We start from the raw sequence: 19,508 nt of genomic DNA on the forward strand, positions 1-19,508 counted from the left end.
TGCTACAGCAGACTTACCACACAACTTGCAAATTTGAAAATACAACTTAGAAACTTGCAGGTTTCCCTTTTGCTGCTGTTCTTAGACTCAAATTTACAGCATATAACCAGTATGGATAGGCTTCTACAACCAGGTTGTCCCACTGATCGCCTCTTTTTGCCCGTGTTTTTCCTTTGATACATCCTTTTTTTTTTTTTTTTTTTCCCTTTTTTATTTTTTCCCCCAGCAAGTGCACTCCTTTTGTCTCAGTAAGGATGAACCAGTAAACTAAAAACTTAAATACCAAGCAAGAAGGGGAATTTTCTGAATTTGGCAAAGTAAGAAAAGCCCACTGGTTTGGCCTGAGCAGAAGGAATACACCCGCTCCGAGGGAGGACTCCGCTCCCCACCGCATTGCGCCTTGTCCCACGATCCCGTTCCCTTCCCTTGCTTCAAAGCAGACAAACAATACCATGCATGCTCGGGTTGCTGTCCATATACATCTAGAAGATGAGCAGGGCTGCGGTGGCTGCCTTAATGACATATCCTTAAGTGTTGCTGAGGCTAATGAGAGATCAACAGTCTACGTTAGTGTGTGACACAGGCATGGTGGTTACCAGTCTTTCTGCCTTTGCGCATCCTGTAGAGGGGGCCTGAAAGTATAAACTGTTCATGGAACAAACTAGAAATTCCTCATCGTAAATCATCTTGTGCTGTGTGGGTTTTGCTTTTTTTTTTTTTTTGTTCTTTTTTATTTATTTATTATTTATTATTATTATAAATATCCTTCATTGAAACAGTAGTCTCTTCAAACAGTTCTTGCAATTTTAGGAACATTTTGTCTCTTTCTTTTTTAATTCCTTCAGCAGGAGCGCTCCATTCCTACTGAGATGAACAATTTTCTTCCCTCCCCACCCCCAACCCTTAAAAAATTTTCTACATACAGTGTAGCAGTGAGTCACTAGAGAACAGTCTGGATCAAATTATTCAAACTTGGTCATAAAATCCTTTACCTATATTATATTACTGGCTACCCCCATTTACTATAGTGGGGAGGGGGGAAAGTAGCCCGATAAAGGAATTACTCTTAAGAAATCTACAAAGAATGTAGAAACAAAACTTTATAATCCTTTAGGACCAACATTTGGCAAGTAATTAAAAAAAAAAAAAAGAATACACTGAAAAATACTTTCTTTAATATTATACATCAGGCACAACACTTTTTTTTGTTTGTTTGTTTGTTATAAGATTTCATCTGCATAAAAGGTTTGTAGGACCAGCAGGTGCCGGGTGTCTCCTCGCCTTGCGGAGGCCGGATCCTTCCAGCTCCCACGCTCTCTCCTCTGCTCCTGCGGCGTGGGGCAGGCGATGGGGACCCCGGGGGACCCCTCAGATGCTGAGGTCGGTGCTGCACTCCTTGTAGGGCCGCCTGCGCTGCTCGGGCAGGTGCCGGCGGCTCGCCTCGTGCTTCCAGCCGGGGTCTTCCCTCTCCCGGTGGCCGGCTCGCTCCTCCCTGAGCCGTCTGTCGGGCGACCTCTCCCTCCGTCGGTCAGACGACTTGGCCCGCCGGTCGAGGGAGGCCTCTCTTCTCCTCTCGGGCGACCTCCTCGGCTCCGTGAGTCTCTCCAGCGAGCGCCGGCGCCGGCTGGGCGACCGCTCCCTGCGCCTCTCGGGGGAGAGGTCTCTCCTCCTCTCGTGCCGCTCCCCGCCTCTCCAGGGTGTTGTCAGCACTCCTCGTCCCTTCCCTCCGCTTTTCGGGAGACCTCCTCTTCTGCCCGTTCACCACCGCCCTCTCCGGCTGCCTCTCGCGCCTCCTGTCCGGCGACCTCTCCGTCCTCCTGCCTGGCACGGTGTCGTTGGATTTAGAAGTCCCATTCCAAGTGTGGTGTTCATTGGGATGTCTGCTAACCTCTCTGCTGCCTTTTAGGTCTCTAACGTAAGTCCGCCTGTCCCCATGTTGTGATGATTTGTGAAGGTCTGGTGGATAACTGGACTCCAATGATGGGTGCTGCCGTCGGTCGGATGGCGCGGGTTTCATTTCCGATACATTTTGTGAACCTGTGGCGGGACTGTTCCTGTCACTGCTGGGGTCTGAAAGAAAATAACAGCAAAGCGTTTGGTACCGAAGCCTTCTGCGGCGCCGTGACACCACTTAGCACTCTTCAGACTTCATTAGTGACAAAAACAAACAACTGTTAAAGCAGTCAGCGAAGGCTAACCGGAGCTTTTGTTAATTTAACTGCGAACAACGAGAGTTACAGGTTAGTACTGGTGCTGCTCTGTTCATTAGCCGTGTTTTGGTCCAAGCTGATATTGCCTTTATGCTCTTCTTGTCATGGGGCATTTTACATTTCCCCCAAGCCCAATTCACAATGTTTCGCTCACACTACTTTCTCTACAGCGGGGTAAAAAAATGTAGTTTGGGTTGTTGGATTTTTTTTTTTTAACAGTTTCCAATAAAGAGGGCCGTTAGGAAATTATTTTTTCTTTTAAGTCTTTTGAAAGCATTGCCTTCCAGTTGTGGCAGGCTTTGTTTCAAATAGTGGAAAAAAGCCACAGAAAACAGAATTGATTATTATGTTTTGACCTTGTAAAATAACGTTTTGAAGGTGTGAGAATTAGACTGTAATCAAGCAATTTCCATTTTACTTAATCTCACTTAATTCTGCCACGTTATTAGAAGTCCTAGGGTAGATTTTGGTTTTGCCACAATGATTCAACAAATGATGACAGAAGGTATGATTTTTTTTTTTTTTTTTTGTATCAAAGCAATGGAAGGGTATTGTAATATGTAGAATGGCTTTGATTAAAACCTAATCTCCAGTTCATTATTTTCCTGTAGCGTTTCAGGTAAAATACAGCTGAGCTACCTCTGTAACAAACTGCAAAGCAGCAGGATAACCCCCCAAACCCAAACCCCAGCCCTGCACAGTAGCTTAGCTACAATCACCCTCGTCATTTGTAACGGATGTTTATGAATGATTCATTAGAGACACGGCAAACATGAAGGTATCTGTGCTGACTTAATGTGAGCATTTATTTTATTTGGTTATCTTCTTTTTAAAGTAACTTCTGCACGGCAGGAGGGTGTTAGCTACACTCCCTGTGTGCTCCCTGCTGCTTGCACTAACCTCAAGGTGGGCTGTCCCGCTGGCAATGACCAAAAACCCTCACAAACACTTGTGGGGACAGAAATTTTTCTGCTTTTCTCCTTTTTGTTTGCCCTCCCCCATGCCAAACACTGTGCCCGCTCCTGGCTCCTGTCACCACGTGTCTCCCATCTGGTGGCATTTCCATTCCTTAGCTCGGGAGGGTCAGTGTGTGCGTGGGCCGTTATTTTGGTGATTTCCAGGTGAAACCCATGGTGCGACTCACGTGCGTGCGTTTTTGCTTATTAGCTTTTCCAGGCAGCCGCTGGAGGACCACACCGCTTTTCCGTGGCTGTAAGCACGCGGCTTGTGGCAACCTGGCTATGGCAAAAGGTACAAACGAGGCTTACACGTGTTGAGTGGTGTACTTACAATTCGGGGGACGCAGGGTGCTCGGAATGAATTGCTGTACATATAAAATATAGCGAAGCGGAAAGCAATGTGAGGGAATTAGGCCACAGCACAAAAACACCTAATATTGATTTTAGCTACAAACCGTAGTTTGATTATGGCCCATAAGGTAGAAGCAAGACTCCCCGAGCTTGTCATTTCTCATACATGCAGCGATATTAGGAGGTATCATCGCTGAGGAAGGAAGAGCCCAGCACCAAGAAAAGTAAGAGAAAGAGAAAGAGAAAAGTAGAAAATTTAGATTCCCTATATTAAAGGTGAAAGAAAGAAAAATCTTCATATTTTATCTTAGAATAAAGAAAGTTTATTTTTCCAGTCAGATTGTCTAGGCTTCACCCAAATATAAGGCTGCAAAGACAGCAGTTGTTATTATCGTGACATAAAGAGACATCTAAGAGGTGATTCATTAACCCAGACAACGAGAGCATCCATTCTAAAAGACAGCTGGAACAGCGACACAGAATGTCATAGAAAAAACATTAACAATCAAACAACAACGAAAAATAAAGTCCACCAGAGACCACAACATTAAAAATAAGTACAAAACTCATTACAAAAATATACAGCCTCATAGAGAAGCACGTTCCAATCGAGTCAGAAAAATATTGGAACTTAACATTATTAGAGGAACCATTTGTGACTGCAGCGAACAGAACGAAGAGAGGAAGGAGTCCCAAATGTTACAAGGATATTCTTTACAGTAGTGCGGCCCCTGTATATTAAATCCTTGCTTGGAGAATGAACATTTTAGTGGTTTAGCATTAGCCAAAATAAAATTGGTGTTGGATTTTCATCCTCAGTGCAACAGACATATGCTTTGAGATGTGAAGCACTTAATTTACAGGGTATGTATGCAGTCTAGCATATGATACAGTACTGTACATCCGAAGGAGTATAGGAAAAGACAAAAGTAGAAAGAACATTACAGAATTTCAGTGCCATCATTGAACCTTCTGGTGTGCTATTTATATTACAGAAGTGTAAACCCACAACTTCCCTTCCGTATCATTAAATACTTCAATTGTTTGTTGGTTATACTCTGAATTGGTCATTTAAAGTTAAATAATGAACGGAGTGAGCAGAAATGCTCAAACTTGGTACAGTAAATAAAAAGAAAATCTAGTTCATAAATTGTGCAGAAGGATTTTGGTTTTGTTATTAGGACATGGAGTGAATGATAAACACAGAACTTACTGACACAGAAATAACCCAAATAAGGGGAGAAAAATATAAAGGACATCCCTTCAATCATCAGTTTCTATAGAAACCTCAAAGACCTTTGGTTGGGAGTAGCCCTCCATCGAGGGCACAATATTTGACAATTATCTCAAATAAATAAGACATAATTATAATATTAAATAGTGTGCTAAGTTAAGCCACCCAGCAATCCAACCTCCGGGGGAAGAAAAGGAATTCTAATGCAATTCTTAGTAAGAAACAAGGACTGAGTGTTTCCCCCAAGACAGACACGAGAGCACCTTTTCATAACCTCCACACCTTTTCAGACCTCACAAATTAACAAGTTGAAACCAGCAGACTGTTTAAAGGGGGAGAAAAGGGCTCAGGAGGCCAAATCAATATATTTTTGTAGTAAAGCTTTTCTTATTTTTTTTTCTTAAATAACTTTATAAATATTTACATAAATATTAAGGGAAGGCAAAAATCCCATAAGCCATCTTGGCATTCATGTCTATGGATACAGACAAGAACTAAGAGAAAAACCTAACAAAAAATTCACTGCTTCAGAATAACAAATCAGGATCCCAGTTTTTGCATTGATTAGAAGTAGAGACCTATTTGAAACAACAATTCAGCCGCTGAGAAACAGTTTGGCACAGTTCAATGACATTCCTTGTTTGGCTGGACAAGACAATAAGGTTTTTTGTTTTGTTTTGTTTTCCTCTCTGATCACCAAAAATACTGCTATGATGATCTTGCCTTACACTGCGCCCCAAGTCCATGGAAGCAAGCAAAGGATGAAATGTGTAGAAAATTCAGCACAAGCGAGGCAATTAACCATATGTTGCAAAGGTTGGTAAGACACTGGTGAGAAAGGAAAATAAAAAAGAATTCCCGCTTCAGATCTTGAGACAAATCATTCATGGAGTGATGCCAGGGAAGAAAGGAATGTTTTCATAGTTTGACCCACCATATTCTGGGACAGAGCCATCTCCACGTTTCAGAAACAGGCGGACCCTGCGGCCACCATTTTTAATCAGTTCGATGGCCCGAGCGTGCTTCATGTTCTTGGTAGTTTCCCCGTTGATCTCTAGGATTTCATCACCAATCTGTCAAAGCAATAAAAGAGAAGAGTCTAAGATTAGAAAGAAACCTGCAGGAGGGCCACCACCGCTTTGAGTCCACAATAACCAGCATGCAGGGCAGACATGAAGAAAACAGAAGGCCTGAAGTGCGCAACTATTTCTCTGCTGTTCCATGAAACCACCATGCGTTTTTGTATTGCTTAACAACTAGATCTATATTAGAAGCATTATTTTATCTTGATTATTTTTAAGATTTTTGTCAAACTTGCTTGTTTTACAAACTGCTGTTACCAGCATGTTCAAATATTTTTTGGGGTCCATTTCTCACTCAGATACAGAGAGCTGGTATGAACCAATAAACCTGCTTTTGTAAACATAATTTATCAGGATAGAAAAACAGGGCTTGGAGGAGCTTGTTAAAGCATTGGCTTCCACACAGCAGCAATGATTTATTTTCATCAGCAAAGGTTTTGGACTTATAAATCTAGCCCCAGCAATAGAATTTTGCAAATGCCCTGTGTGTGATTTATTTGGAGAAGACAAAGACATGTTGTAAAGTTATTACGTATTCTTTATCAGAGGAGCATGGAGTGCATAAAACTTGGCAATTTACTTTTTCTGTAGGCATTTTATAATGTACGACCATGCTATAACGTTTATAATTTAGGTGATGTGCAAAGTTAACAGCTAATACTCATTAAAAACTATACTGTAATTTTTTAACCCATCAGTCAACATATATGAATGGTCCCTCACCACTCTACCCAGCAGAGGAGAGGATCAGGTAGGACAACCAAATTCTCTTTTCATGGCTCCAGCTTTAAAGGAGCTGGCAAAGACTGTGACTGTAACATTTTCATTACCACGCATATCTTTGTTAGGCTTAAAAAGTCAGTTTATGTATTAGAATTTGGAAATCTGGGTTGAAACAAGGATGGGGTGAAGTCTTCCAATGCATGCACACTTCTGTAGAATGTACATGTACATAAAGAATGAAAGAAAAGTCGCTGATAGAAGTAAATCTATTGCTCCTTTGCTTCAATTTAATTTTCCCATTAGCTGGCACAGCAGAAGGCGTGCCTGTAGGGGATAGGCAGGGCATTCAGTTTATTGCAAAGCAGTGTGTTTTTTATATCTGTTTGTGCATACCCTCATCTTCCCACATCTCTCAGCTGGACCATCCTCAGCTAGCCGCAGCACGTACAGATCCATATTATACTCCCGGCCGCCTCGCAGGCTAAAGCCAAACCCTTTGGCTCCTCTTTCCAGCTCAACAGTGTAAAAATCTTGGTCCTGCTGGAGGGAAGACAACATATGTGCAATTCAACAGAAAGTTAAATGCTTCTCTATTTCTCATTTTGAAATTATTCAACCAGTGAACGTTATTATTTCTGGAACTCATTAAGTACAAAAATAAAATCGGTGGAGTTTTCACACACACGAGCATTTCCTGCTTCCTCAGTCCCAATCTGCAGAGGAAGACTAGGATGACCTCGCTCCCAGTGTCAGGCTCTAGTTAGCTGGTACATGGGATGGGTCTACGCCATGGTGCTGTCTTCTCCTTTCTGTTACCACCTCTTCTATTCCTTTGAAAGAAGGTCAGAAGCACATGCACTGTTTTATTCTACAACACAATGCTGTCGGCATAGGGATGTTTTGAAGTCTGTAATGGAAGAGGTTACTTCTGGGATGGCCAGCGGCAAGGAAAGATAACAGTGGAATAACCTCTCTAATAAGGTCCTGTCTGCAAAACCAGGAACATGTCGGCTATTGCCCCTTATTAAGTTTTGCTCTTTTTGTTCTCTGATTTTATCATTTGCACACAACAGTACTTTGTGGAGAGCCCCCTCAAAACATACACTTCCACAAAAAAAAAAAAAAAAAAAAAAAAAAAAAAACACACAAAAAAACCATCAATTATTACTGTGGTAGAAATGTTAGCTTTTTTTTATTATTATTTTTAAAGTCTTGATAAGAATGCATTGGAAATGCTTGTCAGATGAAACAACAGCAATTCATACTAAGAAACTAATCAGCAAATCCCAGCAAACAGACTGAGGGAGAGCAGCCTCCCAGTAGGAATTTTCAAGGGAAACATTTGAACACAGCCCTTCAGCAGGCTGGAAGCAACAGTCTGTGGTAAACAAAGCAATTAGGAAGGCACTCCTTACCTGCGCTGCTTGGGGCGGTTTGAAATCAAACTGGGATTCCTGCTTTGGTTTGGTGTTGTTCCTGCTGCAGTGAATGAAACAAAGAGGGAGAGGAAAAACACAGCTCATGGAATGTGAAGGTGATTAAGAAGTAACCAAACAGAGCGCATGGCAAGATGCTCTCCTCAAGGAAAACAGTCTGACCTGGTCTCCTGCGGAATTTGCTGAGGAGTATGTGTGGTGGTAATTGTAGCAATTTTTTCTGCATTGGTCAATAAAGTAGCATTGGACGATTCTGCAAAACAAATTTATTTATTTATTTTTTTCATTATGAAGGAAGACCATTGGCTGTTCTCTGAAAAAAAATTTTGCAAAGTCATTTAATTGGAAAGCATCAGTATGTTTTTTTTTGTTTGTTTGTTTGTTTTTTAAGAACTGGAAACTGGCTCAAAATTTCCCAAATCCCAAAACAGACAGGACAAAGTCTAAGCTAAGTCATAGCAATTATGTGTATAAAACTGTACAGCACCCCATTGCACAGAAATATTGGCCTTTAAGTTGCCCACTGAAACTTAGCACGATACGTCCCCCACAGAATCACAGAATGATTTGGGCTGGAAGGGACCTTACAGATACACTATATCAGGCTGCCCAAACCCCCATCCTCAAGGGTCTGCTTTTTCTGGTATCTGTCATCAGATGTAGAAAATCACTTTCTACCCTTCTCTTCTGTAAGAAAAAAGAAAGAAAAGAAAAAAAAGAAAAGAAAGAAAAGAAAGAGAAAGAAAGAAAGAAAAGAAAGAGAAAGAAAGAAAGAAAGAAAGAAAGAAAGAAAGAAAGAAAGAAAGAAAGAAAGAAAGAAAGAAAGAAAGAAAGAAAGAAAGAAAGAAAGAAAGAAAGAAAGAAAGAAAGAAAGAAAGAAAGAAAGAAAGAAAGAAAGAAAGAAAAAAGCCTTCCAAACACTAAGCCCTTCTAAACACTCCTAACAAGCTAGGAAACATTGTCACATCACTGCTGTTGTTGGAGCCTATGCTCTTGAAAATGTCAAGGCTTTAGTGAAAACATCATATTTAGTTTCATCACTGAATAAGTTAACTAGAAAAGAATGTGCGTTCCAGAAACCACCACGGCCAGCCACCACAAATAGTGTAGAGCAGGGAGTCAAATATTTCTATATATTTGTATAATGCATACATGGTATACTTATAATTTATTTTTACACAAATGAGGCTTTTTCAGTAACCAAATGCATCACCATGATCATCAATCTAAAGGGAAATCCAAAGACACTCCATTGGAAAAACAAGAAAAATCTAAAAAATAAAATAAATTCTGTGTTAGACACAGAACAAAGACTGACTTGTGAAGGAAGGGTGGAAGAATGCCCTGTCTGTTATGTAACAGCACGAATTCCAAAATTCCAATCATTAAAGTCTCCAGATATGGACGGTTGGCTGGATTAATCTTAAAGTAGCAATAACTATTCCATGGATTATGAGCTTAGCAGTACTTCCTCCATCACAAATTGCAATCAGTAGGATTGAGATGTGGCTTTTATCTAATGCCTTACAAGGTGATATTGAATATGGCTAAGCCCCAAACTTGCTGAAATTTGTCCTTGAAATGCCACCCACTGGTGCCTGAGCACCCAAAGGTGCACACAGGGATGTGGAACTGCCTGCACCAAATGCACCAATGGCTCTGGGTACCATTTAAAAAAAAAACAAACAAAAAAGACACTCAACTCATTAAGAATACAGAGAAGAGGATTAACCTCAAAGCTTAATTTACGCCATGATGAAGGACTCCTAGCCCAATGTCAGCACGTGCAAAAGCCGTGTTTCTCCATGCAAAGCAGGGGGTGCTTCCAAGACAGTTCCTCACTCCTGCTTTGGGGACAGGGAAGGGAGCTGCTGTAGGCATGTGCTAAAAGTGACCATCTAGCTGCTCCTCATGGTACAGCATGGCAAAATCATCCTTTTGCGATTTTGGAGCTTTATCATAGGCTTCAATAAATACAGAGTTAACTTTTAAATTTAAAACATTTAAAACTCTATCTAAAATTAAGGTCATGTGAATGTCATTAGCCAAATTTCAGCAACATGGTTTTGGAGGAAAGGCCTGGAACACATGCGTATGGAACTCAACACATTTTCCAGAAATCCATGTTGCATCAATCCGGAACTGAAAATAGTATTGAACAGTTTAAATTTTGAATTGTTCTGGTGTGCCTGCAGGTCAGCAATTCCTGAAAACATCTTCCCCCTCACACAGGAGTTTGAATTCAGAGGAAGAGTCAGTGGTTATATGCTTAACCATTCAAAATGTTGAATGGTTACCTCGGACAAGGATGGGCATGGGGACTGCAAAATCACAGTCAACAGGAATGCTTGCTCATTAGGCACAGCATTCCCAGTTAGAGTCACCACAGTGGCAGGCACTTGCTCTTTTGTGAAACAGTTCTGCACACAGGACATCCCCACTACATGCTCTACTGACTTCATCTAGAAAAGGACCATGGAATACAACTCATCACAGAACACTGATCGATACTTTTCAAGAGCAAAATCTAAGCTGAATGCACAATCAGTGGTTAAAAAGATGCAGCTTGTTTCTTGACTTTCTCTGGTTCCAGTCCCTCTTAAAAAAAAAGGCATCATCAGATAACAGAAGCAAAAACTGGGTGGAAATATCTTGCTCTCCAGAATAAAATTACAAGGTTTTCTACCCTGCCCTTGTTTGCCTCATAAGCTCCAAGGATCTGGTAATTCACTTTATTGACTATGAAAAAAGCTCCCACTATTAAACAGAGTCCAGCTGTAATACAGATTTGCAGAATTGGGAGGAAATGGGAGGAAAAGTGGTGGTCATGGGTTTACTTGGATCTGGGAACCTATTTTATTTCACGGATTTATTTCAGTTGTGGAGGGACCTAAAAGAGCTGAAGGTTTTTCCTTTCTATAGCCAGTGCTTGTCAAGGGAAACTCAGGAAAAGGGAAAGAGAAAAAGAATTTCAAACAGATGGGTGCAAGGAGAGCACAGCTCCTTTGCCTGCAGCATTGTGCCCAAGTTAATATGCCCAAACCCATAGCATCTGGAGCTGTAACATCTTCCAGACCAGAGCTGGCCTGCGTCCAGTGGCACAGAGAGCAAGAGAGGCTCCTGGGTCTGCCTGCACCTCTTGGGGCAGGCACGACCAAAAGATGCCTTTACAAGGCGGTGCTGTCGACAGCTGGCTTGTGTGAGGAGGAGACGTCCCTGAGTGTGGTTAAACTGTTGGATTTCACAAAACAATTCTGTGTATTTTGTAAAGATGCCTTGATGCTAAAATCTGTCTCCAACTTCAGAAGGTCCTGAAACATGGTTAAGTGTGCTGTATTCACCCAGAACAAAGCCCCTGAAATCCTCCACAAATATTTGGAGATGAGATGAAGATGGGCTTCAAAGAAAAAAGCAACATTCCTCCCCTTTAGTAGGTCACACTAAGAATACCAAGTAGAGCAACAACACATCTTTGGTACAGATGTATCTTCACACCACTGTACTGGGTCTATCTTTAGCCCACCCTATCCCATGAGGCAGGATTTGTGCATCATTTTTGCTAGTGTTTTAGACGCAGGACACATGCCAGCCACCATGCAAAACTGGAGAAGAACACAAACACAGGAAAGGTTGTCTCAATCAATAACAGTATGTTCTAAACCCTACAGATTTCACCAATTTCTTGCACTATTCTGCCCTTGAATGCCCAGACACCAGTGCCTAATCTAAGGTTGTTTTTTTTGGGGGGCTGCTTGTATCCTTGTATTAGCCATGCTAACCCATCATAATGCCATTGCAAATACACTCCTGTAGTGGTCTATGAATTGGTGCAAGACTATCACACAGCAAAAACCTTTGAGGGTTTTAATAATGTTAGAAGAGATTAGCAATGTGAGTTTATTGTGAGTCTCGTGATGAGCTTTAGTTTCACCTTTATGTGAGAAGCACACATTTTCTTCCCATCAAAATACAATGTTAGACCCCTTAGACTTGTGAAAAAGCACCCCAAAATCAGAAGGCAACTACAGAAATAAAACAACATTGAGACTGATTCCTTAAATCGCATGTTTTCTGAGCAAACCTCTCACCATGTTTCATGGTTGGCCTTACTAGCTTTTGGAAATTAAATGCAGATAGAGCTGGCAATCAGACTTTGAATTTACAGGACTAAGCAAACAAAAATGCTCAAAGCCTGCATTCCTACAAGAGAAAAGAGTTGACTCCTTCCCAGAATTACAGCTCTCCATCTTCTTTAGGAATGCCTGATGCATTCACAGCTGCAGAGCTCCCTCCTAACCTAAGCAATTTAACAAGGTATTTTGTACACACATTTGCATGAACAAGGCTGGCTGAGCATTCCTGTCAGGATGCTATGTTCCTCTTGAAAAATCCCTATGGTTTAAAAGTTATTTCATATTTATTCTTTTTTTCTTCAAAGATTCATCTGCCTAGATTTTGATCAGATACCAAAATAAAGGTAATGAACAACTCTTCTCCTGGTTCACCTTCCAGAGCTGGCACACACAGGCCAGCTCAGCCATTAGCCTAATTCACAGCCATTTTATTATTCATGAACATTTATTTTGCTGGAAGTAGTAAAGGATCACATCCCATTTGACCTGGTTGCTGCTAGACAGTAGGAAAATAAAGCCTTCATGCAAAACAGATCACCCTAAAGAGAAATAATTTATAACCAGATCACCTCTGGTCCTGCCCTGTTTTTATCCTATAGCTAAACATAGCACAATTGTGCTCTGTGGGGTAACCAAATCCCCGTTTCAGCTTGCTACAGCCATAGAAAGGAGAGTTAGCAACTAGTGAATGTTTCCCACAGAAAATCACATCATGTAACTCCTCCATTCTGCATTACAGACACCAGGCTCAGTTCACAGCTTCCCTCCGGTTCTTCGGAAGCGGTAAGTGCACGAGTGCTAGTCCAAACAGACAGAGTGACAGCAAAATGCTTCCTGTCAGGCTGCAGGATGAAAAGGTCTCCTTCCAGTAGTTCTTATTGTGAAGAGACATCTGCAGTTCACTCAGACTTTCTCAACCTTCCTTTCAAATTTAATCACACTTTCTCTACGTTTAACTGAATGCAAGTAATGTCCTGTACAACTCTAAGAAATGCTCATTAGCACTGCATCTGAGCTATCAAATTCTATACCCATGGATTTAGCTTTAAAGAAGAGCACTGTGAAAGAATTTCTGCCAAACGAGTACCCTCTGTGAACCTGTCCTCCGCAGAGCAGGACAATGAACAAATGAAATTCATACAGTTTGGAACCAAAGCAATTTTAGCTCTGCTGCAGATGCTTCACGTATGTTTCTGCTCTATTCTTATTTGGCATCGCACGTAGGGATTAATTTCATGAAACTGATATATAACGCAGACCCTCACTTTAACCAAACAGTTCAATGACCTGAAAATAGTACCAAGTGTCAGCGTATTGCCAGGCATCCTGCACATTCCCTCTCATCTGAAACAATGCGATCTCATCCAGGGAACTCTTATGACTGTCGGCTGCGAGCCCACAAGCAGCTCCGGAGCCATTGCCATTTAATAAAGTCATTTGAAAATGTACTGAGATGGCTTCAAAAAGCAACTTATGCAGAATAAAAACAAATCTTCTTTTCAAACAGCTTAAAACATGACAAAGTGTTTATCTCTTTCTGTGATCTCTTTATAGCCTGTGGAAAGCTTCAGGGATCCCATACATTACTGAGCATGCAGTGATTCTCAAAAATCCTGAAGCTCCATTATTAACCTAAGAATCAAATCAGAGAGTACTAAGATACGCATCAAATTTATGGAAGAATTTAAGGAGATACTTGGAGGAACACAATAAAATGGAATGTAATTACTATTTTTTAAATCAGTATCCTCCTTTAAAAAAATAGGGCTCCTGCTTCTATAGAAAGAAAAGGGGAATACATCTATGGGACACTCACAGCCCCCTTGCTACTAATTCCCAAATCAGGAGTGGAAATCCTTATGCTTTTGCAGCTCTGACTGATGCGAAAAGCCCAGGAACAAAGCAACAACAGGGTGAGATAACACAGCAGGGAACAAATACTTTACCATCTCCTGGAATGATGCGCAGAGTAACGGTGTTTCCCGCTTCCTTAATGAGGTTGACGATGTCTGAATGCGACTTGTTGGTGATGGAGCACCCGTTCACGGCCAAGATCCGATCGCCTACTTTCAGCTTGCCACAGCGGTCTGCGGGACTCCCTTCAATTATCCGACCTATTTTGTGAGGCATGGCCACACATGCATTTCCCGCTTTTGTATTGGTTTGGGGGTTGTTTTTGTTTTTGTTTGGTTTGGTTTGGTTTTAATTGTTTACATACGTGGGAATTACGGTGAAGGGGAAAAGGAGAAAAAGGGTTGAAAAGGGAAAGAGAAGGTTAAGGGTTAATTAATTAATGCATCAAGCAAAAGTTATTATAGGATAGCTTTGCTGCCAGTGTTCAAAACATTGGCAATCAACTAGTACGAGTGCACAATGCTCATTTTACAAAAAGGTGCTTGTTAACTCTCAAATCTCCCTCCCCCTTGATCTCTGTTAATACACGGTGAGCTTTTATGAACTACAACTACACTTAGCAGCCCCACAATAACCCAAATCCCGATTTTATTTTTGCACCAGAAAATTGAAACTGTGTGTAGAAAACACAACCTTCTTCCTCCAAGATTACATTGGTGTCTGCCTCTCAAGTCTTTCCTTAAATCAACTGCTGTTCAAGCTTCTGCCAATGTTTTGTTCTTTCTCAATTCAGAAAGATAAAATCATTCTAGTCCGAGGAGGGAGCGCGCCTCCCTTTCTACCACAGAGACCCAGTCTGTCAGCGCTGGATGGGGAAGCAACATGAAACGGTTTTCTTCCATTGTGAACAAAGGTACCACCAGGGAAGGCACAGGACCACTACAGATGGGCCAAGACTGACAAAAGGTAACCTGTTTGGTGCAGGCATCCACCTCAGCCCCTGTTAACCACCCCCCTTTTACGATCCCAGATGGTATAAGGGTGGGAGCGGGGAAGGAATAAGGACCTCCTGATTTAAATACCTTTAAAACCACACGCAAAACCAGTGAGATGCCTGGCACGCAGAGCCAGAGCACTTCAGGATGAATGTGTTTTGAAGACAAAACTCCCCTCCTGTTCCATGCAATTGCTTGGCCCCAGAAACGCAGGGTCTTCCACAAAACGCAGATTTGGGACACAGGAGCTACAGAACAGCACTCAGCTAAATCCTCTGGGCTTTTGTACGGCTTCGTTACGTGGGCAAGAGGCCCTCAGGCATGCAGTGCGTGGTGAAAAGCATGAGGTATGCAGAGTGGTCATCTGATACTTCACACATACACAATACATTCACCCTCAAGATGCACTTTCCCATCTGTGCTCTAATCTTTATTTGATTAGTAGTTTTAAACGTTGCTGCATGACAAAACCAGAAATGGCATAAAGAAAAAAAGGCTAAGAAAAGGAATATGAAGTGAGAGAACAAGGTTGGGAAGATGCAATGAAAATGAGCAGAAGGTGTTAATACTATTTGCAAACGGTGGAGGATTTTTTATCGTTGTTTTACTGTGATGTTAGAAAGTTTCCCTCTGGGGTGATACAGAAATCCATCCAGTATAACAACTGTTTTGAGGGTATCTGAAATGAGCTCCTGAATTAAGGATGGAGTTCCAGCTCTGGCCAAATCCATGGGAAAATATATGAGAGCCCATACCAAAGTGACCGAGGTGGGTTTTAGAACCAGTTTGGCCCATCTCTGAATACCACCTATGACAGAAAAAACTACAAAGCAGGCACAGAGCAAGCACCACACAGCAGAGGGAACACATCTCATGCAGAGTATTAGAAAAAAAGCTGAACACAGTTGAAAAAATTAAAGGAAAAACAGTCACAGATCAACAGATCTCCATGAGGAGCCCCTGCACAGAAAACTTCCAGTTAGAGAGTATCTTGGGCTAAAGCAAACATAACTCTTTACAACTTCAGGTCAAGGTTTCTCTGCAGAAAACAGTTAGAGCACAGCCTTCATACCGTAAAAGTTCTTTACGCACGTTTGAAACGCTTTCAGACGATAAAAGCTCTCTCTCCGTTTTAGACTGAGTTCAGCTTATCCAACATTGCATTACACCGTCGTGTTTGGGCACCAGAATACCTATCCTGGATGCACAGTTTCCAGCCATGAGGCCAGCACAAAGGTAGCCTAGCACCTGAGAGCTGATGGAACTCACTCCTCCAGATCTACGCTGGATAATTCCCCCTTGCACCCTCTGCTGCTATGGCTGCCCCGAACAGTGTTTAGAAACGCTCTGTTTTATATCAATGCCTGCAAAGGAGGTGATGCTCCCTTGATCCCTTGTGCTTTTGTGTAAGGGCACTGACACTGGGCAACAGCAGGAAATTTCAGTGGAAAAAAAAAGAGGGGGAAAGGCCACTTTTTGCCACACACACCTGCCTGCCCCGGGAACATTCAAGCTGTACAGGGAGACTTCAAGGCATTTTGTCTACGAAACACGACCCCGCTCTGAGGGGCAGCGTAAAAATGGCCAAAGCATTTGTTCTGCCCTTCCTTTCCCCCTCCATCCATAGCACATGCCACAGACTAAAAGGGAGAGAACACCTTCTTTTTCCCCTGTAAAGTCAAAGTGGATGCTGCCTCTTGGAGACCATAGGAAGGGAAGAAAGTGGCATTTCTGACTGCTTCCTCCTTGCAATGACAATTCTGCTCTAGAGCAGGCTGTCCTGTGCACACATGCAAAACCAGCTTATTTGTGCTTTGCAATATATGACTCATTTGTTCTGTAAACAGAATGTCACCTCTTTACCTCTTTTACAGCAACACCTGGAAACAAGTGTCTGTCTAGCAGAAGAGACAGCCTTCAGAAAGAAACCATGACCACTGCTGTAAGCGCAGGATATCAAGAGTGACACTGCATGAACCTTGTTCCCTCTTACTCTCAAAAAATGGATTTGGGAAAAGGAGACACAAGGTGGAACGGGTCAAAAAAACACTTTTTTTTTTTGTTTTGGTTAAACAATATCCTCCATTTAACGTCTCACCAGCAAGCACTATTAATTAAAACTTTCCAGCCATCAGCAAGCTCACTTTGTAATGAGGATCAGAATAACCCTGATTGCCAAAGAGAAGTTAATCAGTTTAGGCATTACTGCTTTTAATGATGGCTCAATTCCACCATCAGCAGACACACTTCCTGCCACTTGCTCCCTTTCTGCATTACACAACAGCATCTCTGCGGGGATCCCTGGCTGCTCTCCTGAGAGCAAGCCCCAGAAGGGTGCCCAGCTTGCAGGGACAGCCTGTTTTTCGGGGAGCACCAGGAACTGCCACTGGTGGCATTTTTGCTCTTCAGGATGGGATTTCTCATTTTACTTTTCTCGACTCAGTGCTGAACAAAACCCAGGAGGCAAACACCTACCAAGTCTCATTCCCTGATTAAGCCATCAATTACACAAATCAGGTCATACCCATGTCTTTTAATTAAACATCCCCACTTGCCTCCTTGTGCTGCAGCACTCAAACCTGGGTCTCATTCGAGGGCCGCTGACAAACCCCAAGACTTACCGAACGTCGTCCCCGCCTCCGGCCTGCTCACCGACGAGACGATGACGAAGCCGAAGCCCTCGTTTTCACCACGGCGGATTTCCACATCATAGGGCTGGACCACGGCACTGACAACACCGCTGCCTCCCCCGCCTCCGCTCCCGATGCCACTGGTGCTGCCGCTGCCCGAGCTGACGGTGTTGAGGGAGTTCTGGCTGCCCTGCGGCGTTCGCTTCTCCTCCGTCAGCGAGGCCGGCTGGTTGCTGCTGTGGTGGGACGAGGCTGGGGATGGGACTTCATTCTCTGCCTTGGGAACTGGGGAAGGAAAAAGAAAGATTGTCTGAGCAAGCTGAATTTTTTAATGTTTGACAAGTGCTGCACACTGAGAAAAAGACAAGAAGACAAAAGGAAAAAAAAACATAGCACCTGCTTTAATCCATAAATCATGACCAGTGGCTCTGTCCTCCATCTCCTTTTGGATGTCACCACAGCTCTGTTCAGTGACAGCACTGGCCACACACCCACATCCACTGCTGTCTAGGGTCATGCAGACAAAACCTTCCACTACCACATCCCCTCTTCAATTACATATGTGCAACTCTGTGTATGTGCACAAGCCGTGGGGAGATACAGTAATACCAAGTATTCATCACTCAAGACTTGGGTATTTTTTTTTTTTTTAACTCAGTGCTATCAGTTGGATAGCACTGAGTGTTTTTAATTAACGTGATCATGATTAATAATAACTACCCACATTAAAACAAAAGAACTGTGAACTAAGCTTTTCTGGATGGAGGAATCAGCAACTTTCATCTGTACAGTCTGGCACAGTCGGGGGGAACCTTTAAACATTATTAACATTAATATTAAACAAGTGTTTAACAGCAACTGAAGGAGGTGGTATTAGTTTAAAATCTAATCAGCTAACACAAGGCTTGAAGAAATCTCAAAAAATCTCTTAGTCCACACTCACTCAAGTCCAGGCCAGCAATACTCAGCAATACAAACATCTGTCAGTCCCGGCAGATGTTTGTCTAATCTGCTGTTAAATATCTCCCCAGGCAATCTATTGGTTGTAATATCTAACTTAAATCTTCTCTGCTGCAACATAAGGCTATTATTTCTAGTTTTATCTTGCAGGCATATGGAGAACATATTATTCCCTTCCTCTTTGTGGCAGCCTCTTATAGTCTTTGGGAGTTTAACACCTCCTCCCCCTTGTCTGCTTTAGGCTAAACAATCCCAATTTGTTTGATATTTCCTTGCAGACCATGTTTGTTAGAGCTCTCCTTATTCTCCCTGGTCCTCTGGACTCCCTCCAGTTGGGCCCCCTCCAACTCAAACATGTCTTTCTTGAAGTGCTGGACCATGCTGCAGCTGAGAGATCATCTGCTGGGAAATCAGGAGAGTTCCCCACTGCCTGCATTCCAGCAGCGCTTGCCTTTACCTGAGCCAACCCCAGGTAACAGTCGTGGCCTACAATAATTTCCACTCCTATTTACCCAGCCAGTTCTCCACAGTCCATTTGTGCAGCGGAGAGCAGCATATTGCACTTGTCCCCACTGAATGGCTGACTCCATTAATCAACTCACTTCTTCAACTTGATTTTTATTCACCAGACAAACTGGAGATCTTAAAAGCAACAACAACAAAAATGGATGGCAAACACAAAATCTAAAGCTGTAAACCCATGATCTAAAGTAAAAGAACTTTTAAAACATTCTTGGAAGGCAGTACTTGTTTGAATTTATATACTAAGTATGTTCTAAATACATAATATTCTACATATTAAGAATGCATTCTACATATTAAGAATGCATAAACATTCCCCGATGTGAATCTCAGGACAAGGAGTACCCATTTAGATGAACAATCTTTTGCTATTGGCATACAGATGAACAGAGGAATAAGGGACCAAAATTCAGGAAGAG

At 42.3% G+C, this 19,508-nt stretch overlaps 1 protein-coding gene across 1 annotated transcript in view; it reads right to left on the reverse strand.

The window, feature by feature from the left end:
• Positions 1–697: 697 nt before the first annotated feature.
• The window catches only part of MAGI1 (membrane associated guanylate kinase, WW and PDZ domain containing 1), a 274,553-nt gene continuing 255,742 nt past the window's right edge, over positions 698–19,508 (reverse strand). The window contains 8 exon segments of the mRNA XM_084292717.1: positions 698–1,683; positions 1,685–2,070; positions 5,689–5,827; positions 6,953–7,096; positions 7,975–8,038; positions 8,158–8,248; positions 14,075–14,278; positions 17,599–17,892. Coding sequence (XP_084148843.1) covers positions 1,369–1,683; positions 1,685–2,070; positions 5,689–5,827; positions 6,953–7,096; positions 7,975–8,038; positions 8,158–8,248; positions 14,075–14,278; positions 17,599–17,892 — 1,637 coding nt within the window. The 3' untranslated portion in view covers positions 698–1,368.

The sequence above is a fragment of the Netta rufina genome (genome assembly GCF_964035555.1).
Source record: "Netta rufina genome assembly, chromosome: 10".
Lineage (NCBI taxonomy): Eukaryota > Metazoa > Chordata > Aves > Anseriformes > Anatidae > Netta > Netta rufina.